Source organism: Narcine bancroftii, chromosome 7 (genome assembly GCF_036971445.1).
Source record: "Narcine bancroftii isolate sNarBan1 chromosome 7, sNarBan1.hap1, whole genome shotgun sequence".
Classification (NCBI taxonomy): domain Eukaryota; kingdom Metazoa; phylum Chordata; class Chondrichthyes; order Torpediniformes; family Narcinidae; genus Narcine; species Narcine bancroftii.
This window is the reverse complement of record NC_091475.1, coordinates 151505432-151527542: the sequence shown is the minus strand read 5'-3', so window position 1 is coordinate 151527542 and position 22111 is coordinate 151505432. Positions and strand designations below refer to the sequence as shown.

The window sequence follows — 22111 nt, the reverse complement described above, 5'->3', positions numbered from 1 at the left end:
TAAACAGACATGTCTGGACTGAGCTGTCCGTGAAGAGTGATAAAAATTATAAATGTAATTGTGGTTTAAAAATTTTTAAATGTGATTAAAAAGACGATTTAAAAGTTTAAATTCAAGATTTTTTTCCACTAAATGACTAGCAAGAAACCAATACTGCAAAAAACGAAACCTGAAGAGGCACCCAGTCCACCGGGATCGCCAAGTGAAAGCCTGAAAGGCATCTAAGACCAGCTGAACCCAACAGTGCTAGGGAGTCAGCGCAAAATTGAAGTAAGTTCCTGAAAAAGATGGAGCTATTATGAACACGTTGCACAAGCATGGAAAATGCAATAAAGAACGTCAGAGAAGATGGGTGGCAACTGATGACTTAATGAATCGAAGGGGCCAAATGGAAGTCAACCTGGTTACAACATGAGACAAACTTTAGAAACCTTTAGAAGACAATGCAAAAAAGTGAAATTTGGACAGGCAAATGTTGCTAGACAAAATCGAACACTTGAAAAACTTTAGCAGATGTAACAATGTTTGAATTATTGGATTGAAGGAGCTTCTTTGAATCGTGGATCTCACGAGTGTTGGGAGAAAATAAATTTAATGAGAAGCTACATTCAGAAAGGGCTCATCGGACCCTCGGTTCCAGAAGACCTGAGAAGCAGAGACCTCAGCCGGGTCCTGGTAAGACTTTTGAGTTACCAGGATCGGGAAGCGATTTTGGGAGCAGCATTTGATTATTTTAAACAACATAGTGGCCCACTTGAGATCGACGGTGGAAAGGTGCTGTACTTTCAAGACTTTAGTCCAAGTTTGATAAAAAAAGGAGTTTTTTTTATCCCTTCCCCGATATTAAATAAACCATAAAAGGGAAAAAAAACTAAAAATTAAAACACACATCATCTGTACCACAGCGTTAATTCAATCTTTTCTTTATTTATCCATCAGGATGGTTTGTATCTTATTTTTTTTCTTAAAGGGAGTATAGATCATATCTGTGCATCTATGTGCCCTCAGGTACGACTGCTACACTTCAATGAACATGTCATACTTTTATAAGTAATCTTCTCCAGGGGAATGCAACTTTGTATCTCCATACTCTTTTGTGTAATACTAAGTTGAGAGTTGGACTTCCATGAAGCCACTATACACATCCTGGCTACTGACAAAGCGATCTTCACAAAATTAACTTGGCCTTTAGATTATCTAAACTGTACTTCACTAATATCTCCGAGAAGGAACAATTCTGTGTTTTGTGGAAACTCCACTTTTGTAATTTTTTTTTAAGGTATATCCAGAAGGATCTCACCTTCATACATAGCCAGGTGGAGTGGATAAAGGTTCCAACCTCTACACCGCATCTAAAACACATAGCTTAAGTTTCTGATCTTGAACTATGTAATTTTTGTGATATGAGGTTCAACTGATGCATGTATCTAGCATTGATAATCCTGTCATGCTGTTTAGACATTTCTTCCCACCAACTTTCATTAATTGTTGTACCGAAGTCCAACTTCCACCTCTCCCTTGACCGGTGTAATCCCGGTTTCATGGCCTAACTTTGGAGTACGAAATACATTCTAGAAATAAACTTAAATACATTCTCCTGTTGAATTAGAATCTCCATGGTGCTCCACTCTGGCAGAGTCATTGTCCTAATTTGTCTCTCAGGAAAGACCTCAATTGTAGGAAGCAGAAGAATGTTCTATTAGATAATCCAAATTTCATTTTCAATTGCTTAAATGACATTATTTGCTCTTGATCATAACAGTCCTTTATACACCTGATCCCTTTCTAGCACTAGGTGTCCAGGATCCTGTTGTCCAGCATCATGGGTATTAAATTGTTCTGTGGCAAGGCTGTATGAGGAGACAGTCTCACCTTCAATCCAATGCATTGATTTTTTTTGCCATATTTGGTATATATATTTTAACATGAGGTTATTTCTCATTTTGGAAATTAATTTGATATTGCATTTATATATAAATTCTCCTGCTCTCCTTTCCCCTATGTTAGGTAAAAACATCATGAGCTGGGAATGTAGAGGGAGTCACCCAGTGCTGGGCCGTAACAAGATGCAGTTGTGACCTTGTATTCTCAAGATAAGAGTGGGGATGACAAATTGATGTGCAGGAGGCTAGCAGAGAGGGACAGCAACAGTTTATTCATTGGACAATGTAATGGTATGATAATTTACTAAGTACGTATCCAGAGGTATAAAAAAAACACCACTTGCTGATAACGGCAGAATGCGCCTTCTCCAACTAACACTGTTAGTTGCAAGTGTTACAATCCGGCAATAAAGAACAAAGAACCTTGATTTCGACTCAGTCTGGTGTTTGACTCACTCATTCATGAACAAAGCAGACCTAACACCTATCAAGTGTAGTCTAATTTGTACCCAGGAAGGGGGCCCCCCTCCTTCAAACAGTGAGGTGATAAATCTCGTCTGGGAACATTTTTGAAATATGTTCGTTTTAGACCCCCTAATTTATATTCCAATATTAATTTTTTCATGGAGACTCTAGCCACCTTCCGATTCCACAAAAAGTTTCTGACACGTTCACTGAGCATTTTGAAGAAGCACTGGGGCAATGGAATGGGCAGTGTTTGAAAGATATATTGCAGTCTTGGCATTACATTCAATTTGATACAATTTATTCTGCCCAGTAATCATATGGGCAGAGCTTTCCATCTAGTCAAGTCCTCCTCTATCTTCTAGAGCAAAGGGAGATAATTAACATATATGTAATATATATATTGCCTTACCGCTAAATATTTGATACCTTATTGTTGCCACTGAAATTGGCTTTCTTGTTGATATGGTTTGTAATCTCTTTTAGTCAAAGGCATAATTTCACTTTTGTCCAAATTTATTTTAAATCCTGAGACCTTCCCATAATCTTCCAAAAGAAGGAGTTTGATGCTGTGAAGAGACAACTGCAGTCAAAAAAATATGAGATATTCAGGGGTATTTCCTGCGACTGATTGTTGAAATAGCTGAGGGAGATCACCAATTTTTCAAGATTAAGAAAGATGTGGAGCAATTTCTACAAAAATTATAAGACTGAAGATATTAGATAAGACTGAGAAGAATGTTTATAATGGGACTAAGTAAAAATTGTTATCTTTTGAATAATCTTTTAATTATTACTAAAGTGAATGTTATTGTCATTTGCACAGAGATCTCAAGTTGGTGGGGGGGTGGTAATGTGCTGGGAGAAGAGTATTTTTACAAGATGCTGCTAAAGGGAGGGGTTCTCCTTCCTCAGAAGAATCCATGGGCTTTTTCGCAAGCTTCTGGGGTTTCTTGTTTACATCTCCATCAGAGCAGGAGCACTATATGTTTTTTTAAAGGGGAAAGACTGCAGTATTAATTGAATAATCAAAAGGGTTTTATTGCTGAACAGTATTTGTTTAAGAATTTGTATGAATAGAACATTAAAGTTTAATATTCTTAATGTTAACAGATTAAGCAGGATGGTGAAATGAAAAAGGGTCTTGGCACACTTAAAAAAACTAAAGGCGGACATAGTTTTTCTGCAGGAAACACATCTTACTAAACTGGAGCATGCTCATTCAAAAAGAGGATGGGTGTAATATCATCTTCTTTTAGTTCAAAAGTGAGAGGGGTAGCAATCTTAATTAATAAAAATGTACCAGTAAGAGTAGAAGATATAGTAATTGACCATGGGGAAGGTTTGTAATGGCACATTGCAAGATTTATGCAGTATCCTGGACATTTATGTATATTTATGCTCCAAATTATGATGATGAAACCTTTATGAAGAATGTCTTCTTTAAAAACAACAGAGGGAAGGCAAAATATTATTGGTTGGGAGGAATTTAATTTTTGTTTGGATCCAATATTGGATAAATCAGTGAGAATGGTAACAAGGACAAAAGCTTCAAAAGTGACACTCTTATTTATGAAGTATTTAAATTTGATATCTGGAGGTAGTTCAACCCCATGGAAAGAGACTACTTGTTCTACTCAAGGGTCCATGACTTACATACAAAGATTGATTTATTTTTAATCTCTGCACAGTTAAAAAGCACAGTGATAAAAATGGAGTTCATGATGAGACTACTCTGACCATTTGCCATTAACCTTAATCATTTTGATATCGGAAAAACAAGAAAGTATGTATAGATGGTGTCTTAATGCCACATTGTTGAAAAGGACAGACTTATGTGAGTTTATTAGGAGACAGATAGAGTTGTTTTGTGATGCAAACCTCTTTTCTACTGATAACAGTTTTTTCATATGGAATACACTTAAGGGTTATCTGAGAGGACAAATTATTCTGTATACAAAAAAATCTTAGAAATATACCATGGAAGTGGATGGTTTGGAGAAGGAAATAACAGAATTAGAGAAAGAATATCAAAGGATGCGTTTACAAGAAAAATATAGACTCTTGGAAAATAAAAAAAATGAAGTACAATTTGTTGCAAATGTACAGAACAGAAAGAACCATTTTAAAAACTAAGCAAAAAAATTATGAACTAGCAGAATGAGCACATAAGGTTTTGTCCTGCCAAGTGAAGGCAGAGGAGTCATAGAGGATGATAAATGCAATTAAAATAGATGTAGATGCATTAACTCACAATCAGAAAGAGATCAATGATCATTTACACCATACTATACAAAGTTCTATAAATCAGAATTATTAGGAGATGATAATGAGATGGACGAGTTCCTTGTGACCATTGAGTTTCCAAAATTGGAGGCAAGAAATCGGATGGAACTAGATGCCCCTTTCATAAGAGAAGAAATTGGTAAGGCTCTGAGCACTTTGCAGGCTAATAAGTCTCTGAGGGAAGGATGGTTTCCACACAAGATTTGTTGATGCCTCTTCTGATGGATGTTCTGGGCCAGGCAGTGGAGACCCAGACACTTTTTCAACAGCTATTATTACTAGAAGAAGAATAGGGACCCATTAAAAACTTCATCATGAAGACCTATCTTGCTTCCGAATGCTGTTTATAAGATATTGGCAAAGGCTTTAGCCAACAGGCTTGGGCAATATTTACCTAAACTGATACATTCAAATCAGATGGAATTTGTTAAAGGAAAACACTCTGCAAATAGTCTTGGCAGGCTATTTAATATAATGTATATGGCTAAATCAAATTGAACTCTTGTATAAGTCTCTTTGGAGCTGAAAAAGCATTCAATCGATTAGAATGACCTTTTTTATTTAAAACATTGGAGAAATTTGGTATTGGTAGAATATTTATAAATTGGATAAAAAAACTCTCTTTCATAAACCGCTATCTAAAATTATAACTAAGAGTCAGATGTCAGCAGTCTTCCCTCACAGTAGATCAAATAGACAGGGATGATACCTGTCTCCAGCATTTTTTATCCTTGTGATTGAACCACTGGCGGAGATTATAAGGAGAGATCCGGACATAAAAGGCTTCAAAGTTGGACAAGAAGAACATGAAATTAGTCTACTTGCTGATGATGTGATATTGTATTTATCTGATCCAGTTAAGTCCTTGGAGAAATTACAAACAAGATTAGAAAAATATGAAGAATCTCAAGTTACAAAGTTAATATGGATAAAAGTGAGAAAATCCCATTGATGAACTTTTATGAAAGATATAAAAGAGGAAGTTGATTTTAATGAAAGGCAGATGGAATTAAATATTTAGGAATAATGACTGATAATAAATTACAGAATTTGTATAAATTAAATTGTATTCCTCTTTTAGGGAAGATAGAGAAGGATTTGCAGAAATGAAAGATTTACCAATTACTTTTTGAGAAGGGTTAATTGTGTTAAAATGAATGTGATGCCAAGACTACAATATATTTTGCAATTGCTGCCAATTTCTTTGCTGAAAAATGTCTTTAAATTACTAAATTATTGTATTAGGCATTTCCTTTGGAATAATAAAGTGCTGAGGATTTTGTTGGAAAAGTTAACATGGGACTATAAGCTGGGGGGGGGGGGAGGACTTGGGCTATTTCAAAAAGTACTATTTGGCTTCACAAGCTAGATTTCTTTCATTCTTCTTTGAAGAAGGCACCCACCCCCCCGACCCCAGATTCAAATAGGACTTTACTCAATGAAAAAGGGGGTAGCAAAAATTTTTATTCATAAAGAGAGTGTTAAGTCAATAACAAAAAAGACAGACAATCCTATATTAATACATATGATTAAATATGGCAGAGACTCAATGAGTGTATTGGAAAAAAGCAGGGATATCGTTAACAGCACCATTATATAAGAATGTGTTGCTGACGATGAATCTAGGTAATAGAATACTAACCTGATGTGACAAAGGAATAAGATACATTGAATATTGCTATGTAGAGGGAGTTCTTGTGTCTTTTGATCAACTAAAACAGAAATAAGGAGTAGGCAAAATGGATCTTTCTTCTGCTTCCTCCACCTATGGCCATTCTTGATAGAAATATGGGGGCCAGTGTTGATTAGTGAAATGGATCAAACGATTTGGCTGAGGAATGCACCCAAATTTATACCAAAAATGTATTTTGCTCTCCAGAGTGAAAGTGCAAAACCAAGTCTGCAGAGGTTGAGAAAGAGATGAGAGTTGGATTTAGGTGTTGTAATATCAAAGATGTTGGTCTGATTGGTGTTTGGACAGCATGATATCAATTATAAATGCAGGATATGTATTGGTTCAGTATAACTTCCTACACCAATTATATCTTTCGCCACAGAAGTTACATTGATCAAAATCTGAAATATCGGAGATGTGTTTTAGATGTGGGATTGAAACAGGAATGTTTTTACATGTGACATGGTCATGTGTAAAGGTGAGGCCTTTTTGGCAGGATATTGCTGAAATATTAGCAAGAATAACAGGAGTGGCCTTCGTGGATAACCTGGAGCTTTATTTTCTGGTTAATTTTATTGAAATAAGTAATAAATTAACTAAATTCAAATTTTCTTTTGTTAAAGGAGCCTTAGCAGTGGCTAAGAATTGTATTGCAACTTTTTGGAAGTCTGACTCTCCCTTATTCATAGCACAATGGACTGCAGAGATGAATAGTTGTATACCTATGGAGAAAATTGCATACAATCTAAAGAAACAAACATATATATTTTTGTCAAGATATGGCAGCCATATTTCAACCATATAGGGGCCCGATTATAATAATGATAATAGCAGATGCTGTTACAATATAAACAGATGTGACTTCCCTGCTTAGATTTTTTATGGATAGTAGAAGTGTGAGCTCTGACAGTGTGTGGTTTTATATTTTGTAGGAGGAAGGAGAGGTTTTTCTTTGTTTTCTGTATGAAAAAGTTTACTATATTGTGACATTGAAGATTTTACAATGCATATTTATTAAAAAATGAAAAAATAAAATATTCAAAAAAATAATCCAACAGTATATCGCTAGGTCACAATTTTGGAGATATCTTCAACTGTGTCACGTGCTACACACCACACAGCAACCTCCACAAATTGCTACAATACTGTCTACTGTACTGAATACAAAGGACACAAAGCCTCATTTTATTATTTAGCCTTAACAGAAATCTCAGGGGATAAACTTCTAATGGGACTTAAAAGATCATGGGAATTAGACCAAAGTGTGGTTTTTAAGATGAAAAAATGGGACACAATTTGTAAAAATATCAAAATAACGTCAAGAGACCAGAATGGAAAACAGGCTATTTGGCCCTTCCACTCTGTGCCGACCATTGTTCAGCTAGTCCCAATGTCAGCATTGCATGTGATGTCATTTTTTTTTAAAATTAGACATAAAGCACTCCCTTTCAATCCATGGGCCCTGGCTGCTGCCCAATTGCATTCAATTGACCTTTAAACCCCCCCCCCCCCCCCCGATACATTTTGAACAGTGGGAGAAAAGTGGACCCCTGGGGAAAACCCACACAGACACAGGGAGACTGGGCACACTCCTTACCAAAAGTGCAGGATTCGAACCCCAGATCCAATCACTGGTGCTGTAACAGCATTACACTAACTGAGACACCCATGTGTCATGTATGTACTCTAACAATAAATCTGAAATTTGAATGTGAAAATCATGTGAATGTTTTTGTAAAGAAGGATAATGTTATTTATTGTCTGGAAAATGAAAACCCACTCTGGGAAGTTGGAATCAGATGTTGTCTTACTGCTTGCTGGTCCATTTCTTTTGTAATATTTGGAGGCTTTGAAGTAGTCATCTGTTGTTAGTAGCAGTTTGGAGTCTCCGTTGAATATACTTGATAATCTAAATGCCAAGTGGCATGCTTTAACTGAAATTGACATTGTTGCTGGAAAGGGTTGGCATTAGGAAATCATGAAAAAGCTGTTTAATGGAACAGTTTACAGAGAAAATGTTGTCACTTGATTCTGAATTGGCTGACCATGCAAAGACATTTCTCATTGTGCTACCAACTGTTCAACAGGCAAGACATTTGACAGATTGAATTTTGAATGCTACTAAAACTAAATGCCAGCTAAGCTAAAAACAACTTAACTTTAAACCAGCTATATATGTCATACCAAGTATGTATTTAAAAGCAGGTTGAATATTTTTAATACTTGAATAATCTTTTTCTTCAAATAAAACTGCAAGTTCAACAATAAAAAACTAAATAAGTGATAACTGAGGACTTCATGTGTGTTGCATTAAGCATATAATTTTCTTTCAAAGTGTTCTATGTACTGTATCTGAAGTACCAACTCAAAAGAGTCAGGACATGACTGAACATGACTTCATTTATTTTCATCCATGCATGTCTTACCCTTGTCATTGGTGTAAAGACAAAGTATAAAAATATTTTTCATGTAAAAATATTTTTTCGCTATTAACATTTACGCACAGAAATTCATTTTTATTGTTAAGAGCAGGTTAAATAGATTGACAACATACCAACAATTATTTGAGGGCAGCCAGTGAGGAAATTCAGTAGAGCATGAGGCCTTGGGTAGACAAGCCTTCCGAAGAGACTTTGCATATTAAAAATCTTTCCTTTGGATCCAATACCTTGTCTGTGTCTAGGTCTTTGACCATATTGGGAAGAGAAATTCAGGCTAATGTTATTGAGGTGGGTTGGTTAGTGGTTTAGGTAGAGAAGAAGGGCCAGTGATCAGGATCTAGGATTGGCGGTGAATAGTTTGACACTTGTGGATAGAGTTGACAGAGAGTGAGCTATAGTTGATGAATTTAAGGTCAGAGGATAAAATTGGTAGTCGTTGTGAAACTACTTTTGGATTGGGTTAATGTTTAAGAATAGGTTTAATTGTTAGGAACTTTGACTTTACACCATTCTGAAGTAGGTTTCAGGGGTGCTAAGGATGTGTGAGTGACCTACAAATGACAAGGGTAAGACATGCATGGATGAAAATGAATGAAGTCATATTCAGTCATGTCCTGACTCCTCTGAGTTCGTGGATCAGATACAGTATATAGAGCGCTTTGAAAGGAAATGATACGCTTAATGCAACTCACATGAAGACCTCAGTTATCATTACATTCAGGGTTTTTTTTGTTGAACTTGCATTACGCTGTGCAAGAAGTGTGATGTTATGTAAACCAAGTTTGAGACAATATTGTTTTATCAAGTTGAAATTAAGAATGGAGGATAAAGATATGATGGATACAATGATTCAAACGATCTTTGGAAGGTCAGCACAGTCTATTAATTTCAGCTCAGGTTGAGCACTGAAATGAATCGTTTGTAACAGGAAAACTTAAAGATTGTATGGTTTTTTTATCATATTCTGGAGTTTTATTATACAAATTGCTTAGATAACAAGTTTATTACACATGTAAGAGCAGTAGTTGCTGGAAGTCTGAAATGAAATCTAAAAAATGTGACTTATTGTCTCTATTGAGAGGAAACAATGAAGGTTTCAAGTCAATTTCTCTTTTAACTGAGTAAAGCTGTCATTTGCGCCATATATAAATTTTCAAGTTGAAATAGATTCTCCATTCGCTCACTGCCCAGGGCCTACAGCATTTAAAAACCAGTAAATGCCTTCTGTCGGGCAGAATATAAGAACCACGACAAGGAGACCACCTTTTTGGTATAGTTTATTTCTCAAAATTGATTCAAATGCCTTCTCACGTGTTTAGACATTAATAAGAGGTGAGTTATATGTCCATTCTTATTAACATAATGTGGATTCAATGTTTCTGATACTAACACAAAACAATGGTGCAGTACTTGTGCAACTGCAATGATATATTGCAAATACAAGGTCAGTCCAGCCACTGAAATAGATCAGCTGAGTGGATATTTAATCTAAACCATTTCTATTGTGCCACATTGAAAATTATAGCTATGGAAGGTCGAAGAAACATTTTCTGTGCTGTGATAAATGAATCCAGTGCCTTGAATACATAATAATGTTGTATCATGTATTTATACATTAAGATAAAACCAAAATCAATTTTCTGTAGAAAATCAAATTAAATGCACTGCAATTACATTATTTCAGTGCCTGTCTGTGTTCATTTTTAGCCATCCTAAGCTTCAAGAGTGTTCATTATTTCTTTAAATAACTATTTATAAACTAAATAAAATAACATTTGCTTTGAAAACTTGTAACTCAATCCACTTTATAATGAAAAATCAAAGCAATCATTCAATTGTAACACATTTATAGTAAGCCTCTAACAATGAATCACTTTACCATATTTAATGTGCCAGAAATAAACACAGGCTACTGTTACGATACCATTGCTGTGTGTTTAGTTTGACTTTCTATGTTAAATTGATTTTAGAAGTGTTTTATGTTGAAATCCACAATACAATATTATGTAATATTCAAGGAACTATACACATTTTCCTGAAACATATCAAAACTTTTCCTCACTATCATTTTCAATTGCTATACCACATCAAATACCCATTCCAAGATGATAGATTCTAATCGCCGTGCTGACCTTCAATATGTGAATCCCCCATCTTAAATAATGCAAAATTTAGCTGTACTGTAATGTGTTTTGCCATCCACACAATAAAACTTGTGTCACAGATAGTGTTATAAGCTTAACTGATACTTGTTGATTGAAATATAACAAGCATATTCAGATATTAGGATGAGAGGGGACTTAATAGAGGTCTATAAGATTAATCTTTGGCTTGGCTTCGCGGACGAAGATTTATGGAGGGGGTAAAAAGTCCACGTCAGCTGCAGGCTCGTTTGTGGCTGACCAGTCCGATGCGGGACAGGCAGACACGATTGCAGCGGTTGCAAGGGAAAATTGGTTGGTTGGGGTTGGGTGTTGGGTTTTTCCTCCTTTGCCTTTTTAGAGACAGAGAAAGGGCAGACAGCCAGCACCTCCTTCCTGAGGCAAAAGGAGAAAACATCAAAGGACAACTGTACAAGGTAAGGGGAGGAAAGTTTAGGGGAAACATCAAGGATACCCAGAGAGTAGTGGGTGCCTCAAATGAATTGCTGGGGGAGTGGTGGAGGCTGGTACAATCAGACCTGTACTGTGCTGTAATGTTCTATGTTAACAACCTGCTCTTTCCAGAGCTTTCAATGCAGTGGATCAGGTATGGCATCAGCACAGACTCAGTGTTCCTTGTTTCAGTTAAAGCTAACCTATATCTTTTAAAATTATGGATGAGGAGGGTAGTGAATGGTGAGTAGATTGCATTGTGGTTGGGACTGATGGACAAAGCAATGCTGAATGGGGATTGACCTTTGTAACACTGATAAAAGGTTCCATTTCATTTTTCGATCCTGCTCTGGAGGCTTTGAAGGGCTCAAAGCTTAGCTATGTTTGAAACAAAATAAATAACTGTAGATGTTGGTAGAAGAATCACAGTTTAAGGACCTGGATACAATAAGATTAATGAATGCATCTTCAAGAAACTGTGCCACACATTCTAATATTGGCCATTGCTCAATACACCGTGCTCTTCTCAATCAACTGCCAATAGTCAATGTCAGTTCAACTTATGCTGCAAACCCTCCTGGGGAAGGAATGGGCAAAAGAATGTCCAAACCACAGTGAAGGAAATTGAGCTGTCTGATATATCGGAATATCAATAGTCTGATATTGAAACTGCTGTTGATCCTGTTGCCAACAGCAGGATGCAATCATTAATAGTGATGGCATCGTCATAATTCGTCCATCTCTTTGCATCCCACCTTCTGCTTGCTGAACATTCTGCATTGATATTTCAGCTGCATATGAAGTAATTGTGTTCCTCTTCCCCTCCTGTTCCATCCTACCCCATCACCTCCCACTGTTTTCCTACAGCAAAGCCATATCCAAGAAATATGAAGAACTGTGAGATGGCAATGGTGACAAAAAAAAATCATACTGTTCTATCATTTGATTTCTCATTCAGACATGATGTGGAATTTAGAAGACTGTGGAAAAGTGGAACTGCCAACTGTACATGGTGCATACTCATCTGTTTTCCTCTGTAGCTAAGCCCATCAAAATGAGCATGCTGCACTCAAACTCAAGTGTAACCATGCCATCTGGCTGGCAGGACCAATTGTTCCCAGATGCAGAGGTTCACAGATTTCTTCCTCTATGATGCTGGGGTACCATCACCTGGACACAACAAAGATTGACAAAGAATTACACAATGTACATTTTATCAATGTAGTCTTAGCCAGTTTCAGAATCAGAATCAGGTTTATTGTCACTGCATTGAAAGCTCTGGAAAGAGTAGGTTGTACGAAGTTAACATAGAACATTACAGCACAGTACAGGCCTGATTGTACCAGCCTCCACCACTCCCCCAGCAATTCATTTGAGGCACCCACTACTCTCTGGGTATCCTTGATGTCTCCCCTAAACTTTCCTCCCCTTACCTTGTTTTGCAGCAGCAGTATTGTGCATTACAGGTGCAAACATTGCTCTAAATCAATGATTTTCAAATATTTTCTTTCCACTCACATACCACCTTAAGTAATCTCTTACAAATCACAGAGCACTAAGGCATAGGGATTATTTAAGGTAGTGAGTGGAAAAAAAATGTTTGAAAACCACTGCACTAAATTTTCTTTCTTTTCTTTGGCTTGGCTTCGCGGACGAAGATTTATGGAGGGGGTAAAAAGTCCACGTCAGCTGCAGGCTCGTTAAATTACATTACCGTAAATACACTATTTAAAGGTAAATAAATTTGTGCAAAAGAAAAAAAAGTGAGGTGGTGTCTGGGCTTCAGAAATCTGAGGGCAGAGGGGAAGAAGCTGTTTTTATATTGGGTGTTTGTCTTCTGGCTCCTGTATCATCTCCATGGTAGTGGTGAGAAAAGGACATGGACTGGGTGGTGAGGATGCTTTCTTGAGACAATGTCTCTTATAGATGTCCTTAATGGAGTGAAGAGTAATGCCCATGATGGTGCTGGCTGAGTCCACAGCCCTCTGTAGTCCTTTCCTGTCCTGTGCATTTGGCACCTCCCGACCAGACAGTGATATAACCAATCAGAATGCTCTCCATGGTACACTTGTAGAATTTTGCAAGAGTCTTTGGTGGCATGCCAAATCTCTTCAAGCTCCTAACGATATATAGCCCCTAACGCCTTCTTGTTTGCATCAACGCAATACCCCAGGACAGATTTCATTTGTAAGTTGGATCCGTGATACCTTTATTGTTTGCATTTATTTTCTGATTGCAGGAAGTGGATAGTCTATGATAGATGTACATGATGTGGGACAGTCGGCACGACACTCAGGTTGATGCAATTATAGAGTACACTCACTAGTGGCTCTATTTTGTTAGGCATGACAATTTGTAAGTGCCTAAAATATGCCTGTGCCTTCTTGAGATAAGTGGGAAATTCCTATTTAGGCTCTCTCCCTCAACCTTCATTCTCCAGTTCATCAATAACTACATTGGTGGAGCTTTCTACACTCAGAGAATTCAAAAATTCTCTTTGAACAGAGAAACTACTCTGTGTAAATCCATCTAATAATCTTTGACATTTATGCTATAACCTCTAAAGATTTATCTGCACTAATTAGCAAGTTTCAGTGAGGACATCCATGGTGAAGTACAGATACGTTGAAGTTCATGCATAAGTTTCACTTCCCTTGGCAGCATAGGGAAGTGCTGTTTCTCACCTTCCACATTCTTCTTCCACCAGCAGCTTTTTTTACCCTGCATCCTTCCTGTTTATTCTCTATTATGACATATTACAATGGGCCGCCTGCTAATGCGCCCGTATCTGTGAGCAATTGCTTCATACAAAACCAACGAAGTCCGCAAGATGTGTATCAACAGCAACATGAAAGGAGATAGAGAAATGTAGCAAAGTTGGAAAAAAAATCAACCAGCATATAACCTGTAAATCATCCACATGGGAACTCTGGTCCTTCCCAGTGTTAAACACAAGGTGAATTGGCTGGAGAGTTGGGCTTCCAAGGGGCAGTGTTGATGTCAGATCATTCATGCTGATTGATGTCACGACCTTTGTGCTTTGCACTCCTCTTGCAGATGTTCTCTGAATGTTGTAACCACACCAATGTGATGTTCTGTGTAGTTCATTCCACAACTGTGACCATGCACTGTAAAGCTCCTGGCATTTGTAGCATCCAAAATTGGCAGTTTCAAATTTTACTGATGACCTGTGACTATATAACTTCAAACAAAATCAGTAAAATGGAGTTAAAATAACTCGCAAAGTTTTTAGCATTGCCATGGATATGTTGGTGCTTAAGGTGCAGGAACCAATCATGAAAAGGATTAATTTGCTCAAAAGGAAGGTTACAGACTACAATGCCAAGGTATTCACAGAAATAAAGAATATGCAGAAACAAAATGAATTGATATTTTATATATTTTTCTCTTTTTTTATGCAGGAGGCAAACTGCTCATTCTTCAGTTGCAAAAGTAACAGAGCACTTTCCAAATAGAAGCAGAAACAGGACTAACAATTTTACTGACTCCAAATGTATCGAGTATAAAGTTGTCATGAGCATACTGAACTCACATAGCACTATTTCACGAGATTTTTAACACCTTGTTTTCTAGTGCTAATCTACTACATATGATCACGATGTGTCATTATTCTCCTTTGTAATCCAGGGTCTTTATTTAAGCGTAATCCACATCCTTGGCAATGTGCCTGCATGTTGTAGAATGCAAAATTTACTGTTTCCTCTCAGATATCTTAAAGAAACTGCTAAATCTGCCACATAATACAGTGATGATAAAAATGTATCCATGCAATTCACTTTTGTCCTTGTTTTGCTATATTTTATATTTCCGTGAATGGACTTTACCAACCCTGTGTTTGCCTGTGTTCTTGTACCCATTATTAAAAAGAGGGAATCATGAAAACATTATACTCTGAGAAAAATACTTCCTACTCAATTTCCAATACCATCCCTGCAGTAGTTCTTGCTAAGAATTAACAAGATAACATGATGTAATGCCGAATGACAAGGCTAATTAGTCTGCAGGAAAATTACTTTTCTTCCAACATGCAGTATTTCGATATTTATGACATGCTTATGCAAATTTGAAGTAAAGCCATTGAGTTAGTGAAATAATATTTGATGTTGGCTGGTTTATATTAGATCTGTAATTTTCCATGAACAATAATGTATGCATTCTGTGGTGTGGCTTCCTAGATGGAATTCTGTGGTTATATAATTCGAAATACAGGAGTTGCAGGTGTTGAATAAGATGCATGTAATGAGCTATATAATAGTTTCCATAATTCACAAATTATTTGTGTAATTCAAATTTCAAAATTGCTTAAGAAATTATAGTCTTGTTTTATGGAGAAATACTTCAGACATTATTGCACAAATCTAACAGTATATTTTTGTTATTCTATCTGGAAATGTATTCATTGAAATGCATCTTTAGTGACTGAACAAAATAATCTTTTATTTTGCAACAGGCCCAAACAGTAACGTGGAATACACACTTGTTAACTCTGCTGATGGATTTTTTTCTATTGATAAGTATTCTGGGATCGTCAGTCTAGAAAAGGCATTGGATAGAGAGCAGCAGGCACTGTACAATCTCACTGTCAGAGCCACAGATCAAGGAGTGACATGGAAACTATCAACTTTTGCCACAATCACCATAATTGTGTTAGACATCAATGATAATCCGCCAGTTTTTGGAAGACGAGACTATCTAGCTACGGTACCTGAAGATGTAGCCTTGGATTCTGAAATTCTGACAGTTTATGCAGTCAGCAAAGACATTGGTGCAAATGCAGAAATTACCTACAGTTTTAGATCTGGAAACGAACATGGTAAATTCAGAATTGATCCTCAGAAAGGTAAAAATTTACCCCTTCATGGAAATAATATCAGTCTACTGTTTAGGAAAGACCATTGTGTATTCATTGAAGTAGTGGGAATCAATAGCATTAAAATATTAGCATGGCCCTTAATCGAATAAATTCCACGATCCAAACATTTGAAAATATCAGCACATTGCATAAGACAAATAGCTAGTTCATTGACTTAATGTGCACTAGAATGTTCTAATTGATGTCACATAAGAATTGACCCACTTTTATGCAAAGGTATGTACAGGTACACAATCCTTTATCCGGAATCCTCGGGGGACAATGTATTCTGAATTTCGGATTTCGGAAAGCCAGATTTAAACCCACTCGAATTTTGATGCCGTATTCACCCCCCACCCCCTTCCACTCGTGCTGCCGGTCTTCCCCCCTCGACTGCCTGACTCGCGATGCCAGTCTCCCCCCTTCGACCACCCAACTCGCGCTGCCGGTCTTCTCCCCCCCCCCCCCCCCCCGACTGCCTGACACGCGCTACCAGTCCGGTCCCTCGCCTGCCCGACTTGCACTACTGGTCTCTCCCCAGTTGCTGGATTTTGGAGTTTTCCAGATTTTAGATGTCCAGATAAAGGATTGTGTACCTGTAGAGTATATTATTTTAAATGGCATGTTACATTACTACTAAAAATTTGAGACAAACTTTGATGTAAATTAGCTCAAATGTTAGGAAACAATTTTTAAAAATGAAAGATAATTTTGCACAATACAGGTAAAAGCATTCCTTTAAAATTAGCATACCATTCTCATTCTCATGCTTAGTTCTTTAGAATTTGGAAATATTGGTTTCTAGAACCAATATGAATTTTGTATGCCTCCTCTTTTTTTGTGCATTTTCTTTATATTCCTCATTTAAATTATACCCGTTAGCTTTCAAGCACTTTCCATTGTATTTTTATGAACAAAATTAAGACACTGATATACAGTGTCTTTGAATTTCTTAATTGGACCCATAAATAAATGTAAGCAATGAAAAGTGACAAACACACCCCTGGATATTTTAAAATTCTGTGATATTCAAATAAATGTTAAGATCATTGCAACGCAGTAACGCAGTACTGTGGATGCCATCTTGGTAACAGTATGAAATTTTCGGTCTGGAATTAATATTTTTTCCATAAAATTCAGACTTGTTTTATATTATTTTTGAACTCTCTTTTAAATTCAGGAATTATTTCTGTAATTGAATCACTTGACTTTGAAACTTGTAAGGATTACTACCTTACAGTTGAAGCAAGAGATGGGGGTTCTCCTTCTCTGAGCACAGTCACTACTGTCAATGTCATTGTAATGGATGTCAATGACAACCCACCAGAATTCAGCAGGGAGATATATAATGCAGTTGTCAGTGAAGATGCACCCATTGGAGATTCCGTTGCTTTGGTATGTCTGATTCTTTTCTTCAATGGAATTTAACTACATAATGAAAAGAGTCTCTTGAAGATTGTACAAGTTACAAAAGCCATTTTTTTAAGTAAAATGTTGCAAATACAGTGGTGTAGCACATGGGAAAACAGAATGTACCAAGCTAAACACTTTTTGAGTGTCCTGAATAGATATGCAACATATGATGTTCTGCTAACTTAGTGATTTTAAATGTGGAAATTATTGTTAAATATAAGCATTCTGGTAGGACATGCTCAAGTTTATCAAGGCCTGTTATTTTGATTTGCTGGTCTTAAGCATAAATTTTAATCTTCTAACACAATATTAGAACTGTTTATCAATTGTGTGTTGTTCAATATTAACAGTGTGAATTTGATTGCACAGGTGTTGGCAGAAGACTGGGACAGTCAAGCGAATGGACAGATTCATTTCTCCATTGTGAATGGAGATCAGGGTAATTACTTCAGCATCAGTCTCATCACAGGCTTAATCAAAATCAAACGACGACTTGATAGAGAAAAAGTAAGGACAGACCCAACAAATCCTATTTTTTTGACATTTTATTAAACCATTTTGAAATTGATCTCTAATGACTCAAAAATTTTAAAAAACCTATTGGTCATGTGCATCTGTGGGCAGAGAAACAGTAATGTCAGAACTGGGAAGGTTAAAAATTAAGCTTGAAGGGCTGCAAGAACAGTGTGGGAGGCAGTTGTCACTGATCGGGGTGAACATGGGGATAAAATGTAAACAAGATCATTTACTCATTGAGTGAATAATAGCAGTTAGAAGGTGGAAACATATAACAGTTTATGGCATGGAAACAGGTCATCTCAGCCCTACAAGTCCACGCCGGTTCACTCAAACAACTGCGCTAGCTCCCCCCACCTATTCTCCACCCATAACCCTCTAACTCCCTCTTATCCATGTATATATCCAGCCTCCTCTTAAATGAAAGAATTGACTCTGCTTCAACTTCTCTACATTAAATTCCATCTGCCATCTTTCAGCCCAACTCTCCAGACAAACCAAATCCCTATGTAATCCCTAAAAACCATCCTCACTATCCACACTCCCCTATTTTCCTATCGTCTGCATATTTACTTAACCAGTTAACCACCCCATCATCCAAATCATTAATATAAATTATGAACAACAGGGGACCTAGCACCGATCCTTGAGGTACTCTGCTCGTCACAGGATTCCATCCTAATAGACAGTTGTCCACCATGACCCTCTGCTGTCTCTCCTCAGCCACCTTTGAACCCATCTTACTATTTCTATTAATCCCTAGTGACTGAACCTTCCTTTCAAACCTTTCATTTGGAACCTTATCAAAAGCTTTGCTAAAATCCAGGTAGACTACATCAACTGGCCTACGTGACTGAATCAGACACGAATCAAGTTACCAGAATTTTTAAAATTCTGCATCAATGTGCCCAGAATGGAACATTAAATGCTGTTTCTCAAGCTTGTATTTGGCCTCAATGGCACAGAACAGGAGTCCACAGTCTGAGAGGACAGAATTAAAGGGATGTGCAAAGCTTGTTCTTTGGATTGAACGCAGGCACTCCACAAAGTGGCCATCCAATCTGCTTTAATTTCCCCAATATAGAGAAGACCACCCAGTGCCAGTGAATCAGAGCTTCACCTGGAAATACTTTGAGAGAAGATCTCAGAGAACCATGGTCTGATATTTGAGAGTGGTATCATGCTCCAAAAGGAGGTATAAAGAAGTGTCTGAGATGAAGAGCTGGCCTCATTAATCAAGAAAATCTGCTGACTCTGTGACTGTCATTTACACAAAAATGCTGGAGAAACTCAGCAAGTCATGTAGCATTCTTTATGTTGCAAAGATAAAGATAGGTAATCAACATTTCACTCCTAAGCCTCTCATCAATGTGTGAGCAAAAAGCAGGCTGGCGCCTGAAGAAAACGGCGGGGGTAAGAGCAGCAGGATGAGTAAAGGGTCACTGGCAAGAAGTCATACATGGATATGGGTGGAAGGGCACAAGAGAAAAAAGAAAGCTGATAAGTGATAAGGCGAGGGGACAGTTTTCTGACTGGAGAAGGAAGGGGTCAGAGACCCAGAGGGATGAGGAAGAGGGGGGAATGGGGAGTGGTCATTCAGAAATTGGAGAAGTTGATGTCATTGGTAGTAGAGTGCCCAAACATAATATCAGGTGTTGCTCCCCCACTTTATGAGGGGGCTTGGTTTGGCAGTGGATGAAACCAAGGAAAGACAAGTCGACATGGGAGTGGGGCATGTAATTGAAATAGTTGGCCACAGGGAGATCCCCACCATTGCTGCTGAATGAGCAAAGGTGCTCAGAAAAATGATCTCCCAGTCTGGATCAAGTTTTTCTGATGCAGAGAAGGCCACTAATATCGGAGCACTGGAGGTAGGTACCAAGGGGGCGATCAGTGGGAAAGGAGGAGTGGATGAAGGAGTCACGGAGAGAGCAGACCCTGAAGAAGGCTGATAGGGAAGGAAATGGAAAAGATGGGATATTGTTGTAGCTGATGGAAATTGTGGAGGATAATATGTTGGATGTGGAGGCTGGTGGGTTAGTAGGTGAGGTCGAGGGGAATCCTGTCCTTGTTGCGTCTAGGAGCAAAGAGGGCCAGGAAAGAGATATGGGCAAGGGCCAAGTCAGTAGTGGTAGAGGGGAAGACATCAAGGGCTCAGTAGTCAAGAACTTCAAATTCCTGGGTGACAACATCTCTGAGGATCTGTCCTGGAGCCTCCACATTGATACAATCACAAAGAAGGTTCATCAGCAACTATACTCTGAGGTGTCTGAGAAGGTTTGGTATGACATTGAAGACAGGTATACCATGGAGAGCATTCTGGCTGGTTGCATCACTGCGTGGTATGGAGGTGCCAACTCTCAGAACTAGAATAAACACCAGAGGTTTGTTAACTCGGCCTGCAACATCACAGCACCAAACTTCACTCCATCGAGGATATCTACATGAGGAGGTGTCTTAATTTTAAAAAATCACCCTCTCTCCTCAAAGACCCCACCACCCAGGCCATGCCCTCTTCATGCCCAAATATCAAGAAAAAGGTACAAGTGCCTAAAGATGAACACTCAATGGCACAAGGACAACTTCTTCCCCAGATTCTTGAATAATCAATGAACAAAGACACCGCCTTACTTTTCGTGCACTTCTATTTATTTTTATAGTAATGTTGTAAGATGGTTCATAATATGAATGTTATCACTGTGAAGCTGCCACAAAACACTGAATTTCATGACTTATTCATGACAATAAATTCTGATTCTGAAAATTAACGAGCTCATCATGGGTTCAGAAGGCTTCTCCAATGTACTCCTCAATTAAGTGGAGGAAGAGCTGAGAACTCTTGCCTGTGTAGGCTTGTAGAATGGATTGCTCCACATAACTAACAAAAAGGCAGGCAGGCCTGGGATCCATGCAAGTATTCAAGACTATCCCATTGATTTGAAGGAAGTTGCATATCAAAAAAGAAGTTATTGAGGGTCAGAACAATTTCTGCCAGGCATAAGAGGGTAGTGGTGGTGAAAGGGATCTGGTTGGGTCTGTTGTTGAGAAAGAAGCAAAGGGCTTTATTTATAGAAAGTTTATAGAAATTGGATGTCCAGAGTGCAAATGAACTGGTTGAGTTCAGGAAATAGGAAGTTGCTGAAAGGATGGAAGGCATGTGACATATTGTGAATATAGGTGGGGAAAGACGACCGTGGGAATAAATAGAATAATGGTAGGATAATACCAGTTCTGTGGGCCAGGAGCATGTGGAAACAATGGGTCAACCCAATAAAAGCAGGTATTTGAGAACTGTTGTCTGAACTCGACAAGGTGGAGCACCAGATCATAACAGCATCACCCTTGTCTTAATAGTGAGGTTAGAATTGAAGGGCAGAGCATTCCAAAGGGATGAAGTAGAATAGGGGAGGACAGTGGTAAAGTTGTGATGGTCAATGTCTCAGTGCCATTTGGAGATATAAAGATCTAGATTAAGCACGATGAGGTGTCCAAGAGGAGGAAGAAACCTTAAGGCAAGAGATGGAGTCATGACTGAGGTTGGAGAATTATGGTGTAAGAAGTGGGCACAGAGACAGAGACGATAGAAGAAGAGTTTGGCATCAAAGTATGCGCAGAACTCGTTGAGGTGTGAAAGAATTGGGACGAAGGTCTGCCACATTGAGGTCAGTTCACCAGACCTCAGTAACATCACCCTTGACAAAAGGTTTGATGATGATATCAGGATTGGTTCTCAGTGCATGGTGTGTGCCTTGTTGAGAAGGGAATGTGTAGAACAAGGGGAGGCAGTGGAAAAGTTAAAATGATCTATATCACTTCAGCAGTTAGTAATGAATAGAATAATGTTTTACAAGGTTAAACGTGCAACATGGTATGGTATGTATTCAATGACTGCTTTCAATTTCAACACTAAGTTTATGGTTTATGTTCTGTTATTTGCTGGGTTTAAAACAGGCATTGTGTCATTG

General features: G+C 37.8%; 1 protein-coding gene across 9 annotated transcripts in view; it reads left to right on the top strand.

Annotated features, from left to right (window-relative positions):
- The window catches only part of LOC138739226 (protocadherin Fat 3-like), a 781242-nt gene that overhangs the window by 625707 nt on the left and 133424 nt on the right, over positions 1–22111 (top strand). For 7 of the 9 annotated variants that reach the window (XM_069890851.1, XM_069890850.1, XM_069890849.1 and 4 more), the window contains exons 15-17: positions 15816–16205; positions 17398–17612; positions 18000–18137. In XM_069890851.1, the coding sequence (XP_069746952.1) occupies positions 15816–16205; positions 17398–17612; positions 18000–18137 (743 nt within the window). Of the gene's footprint in view, positions 1–14766; positions 14851–15815; positions 16206–17397; positions 17613–17999; positions 18138–22111 lie in introns of those variants that run through there. The other 2 variants (XR_011342098.1, XM_069890856.1) reach the window with 2 other exon arrangements.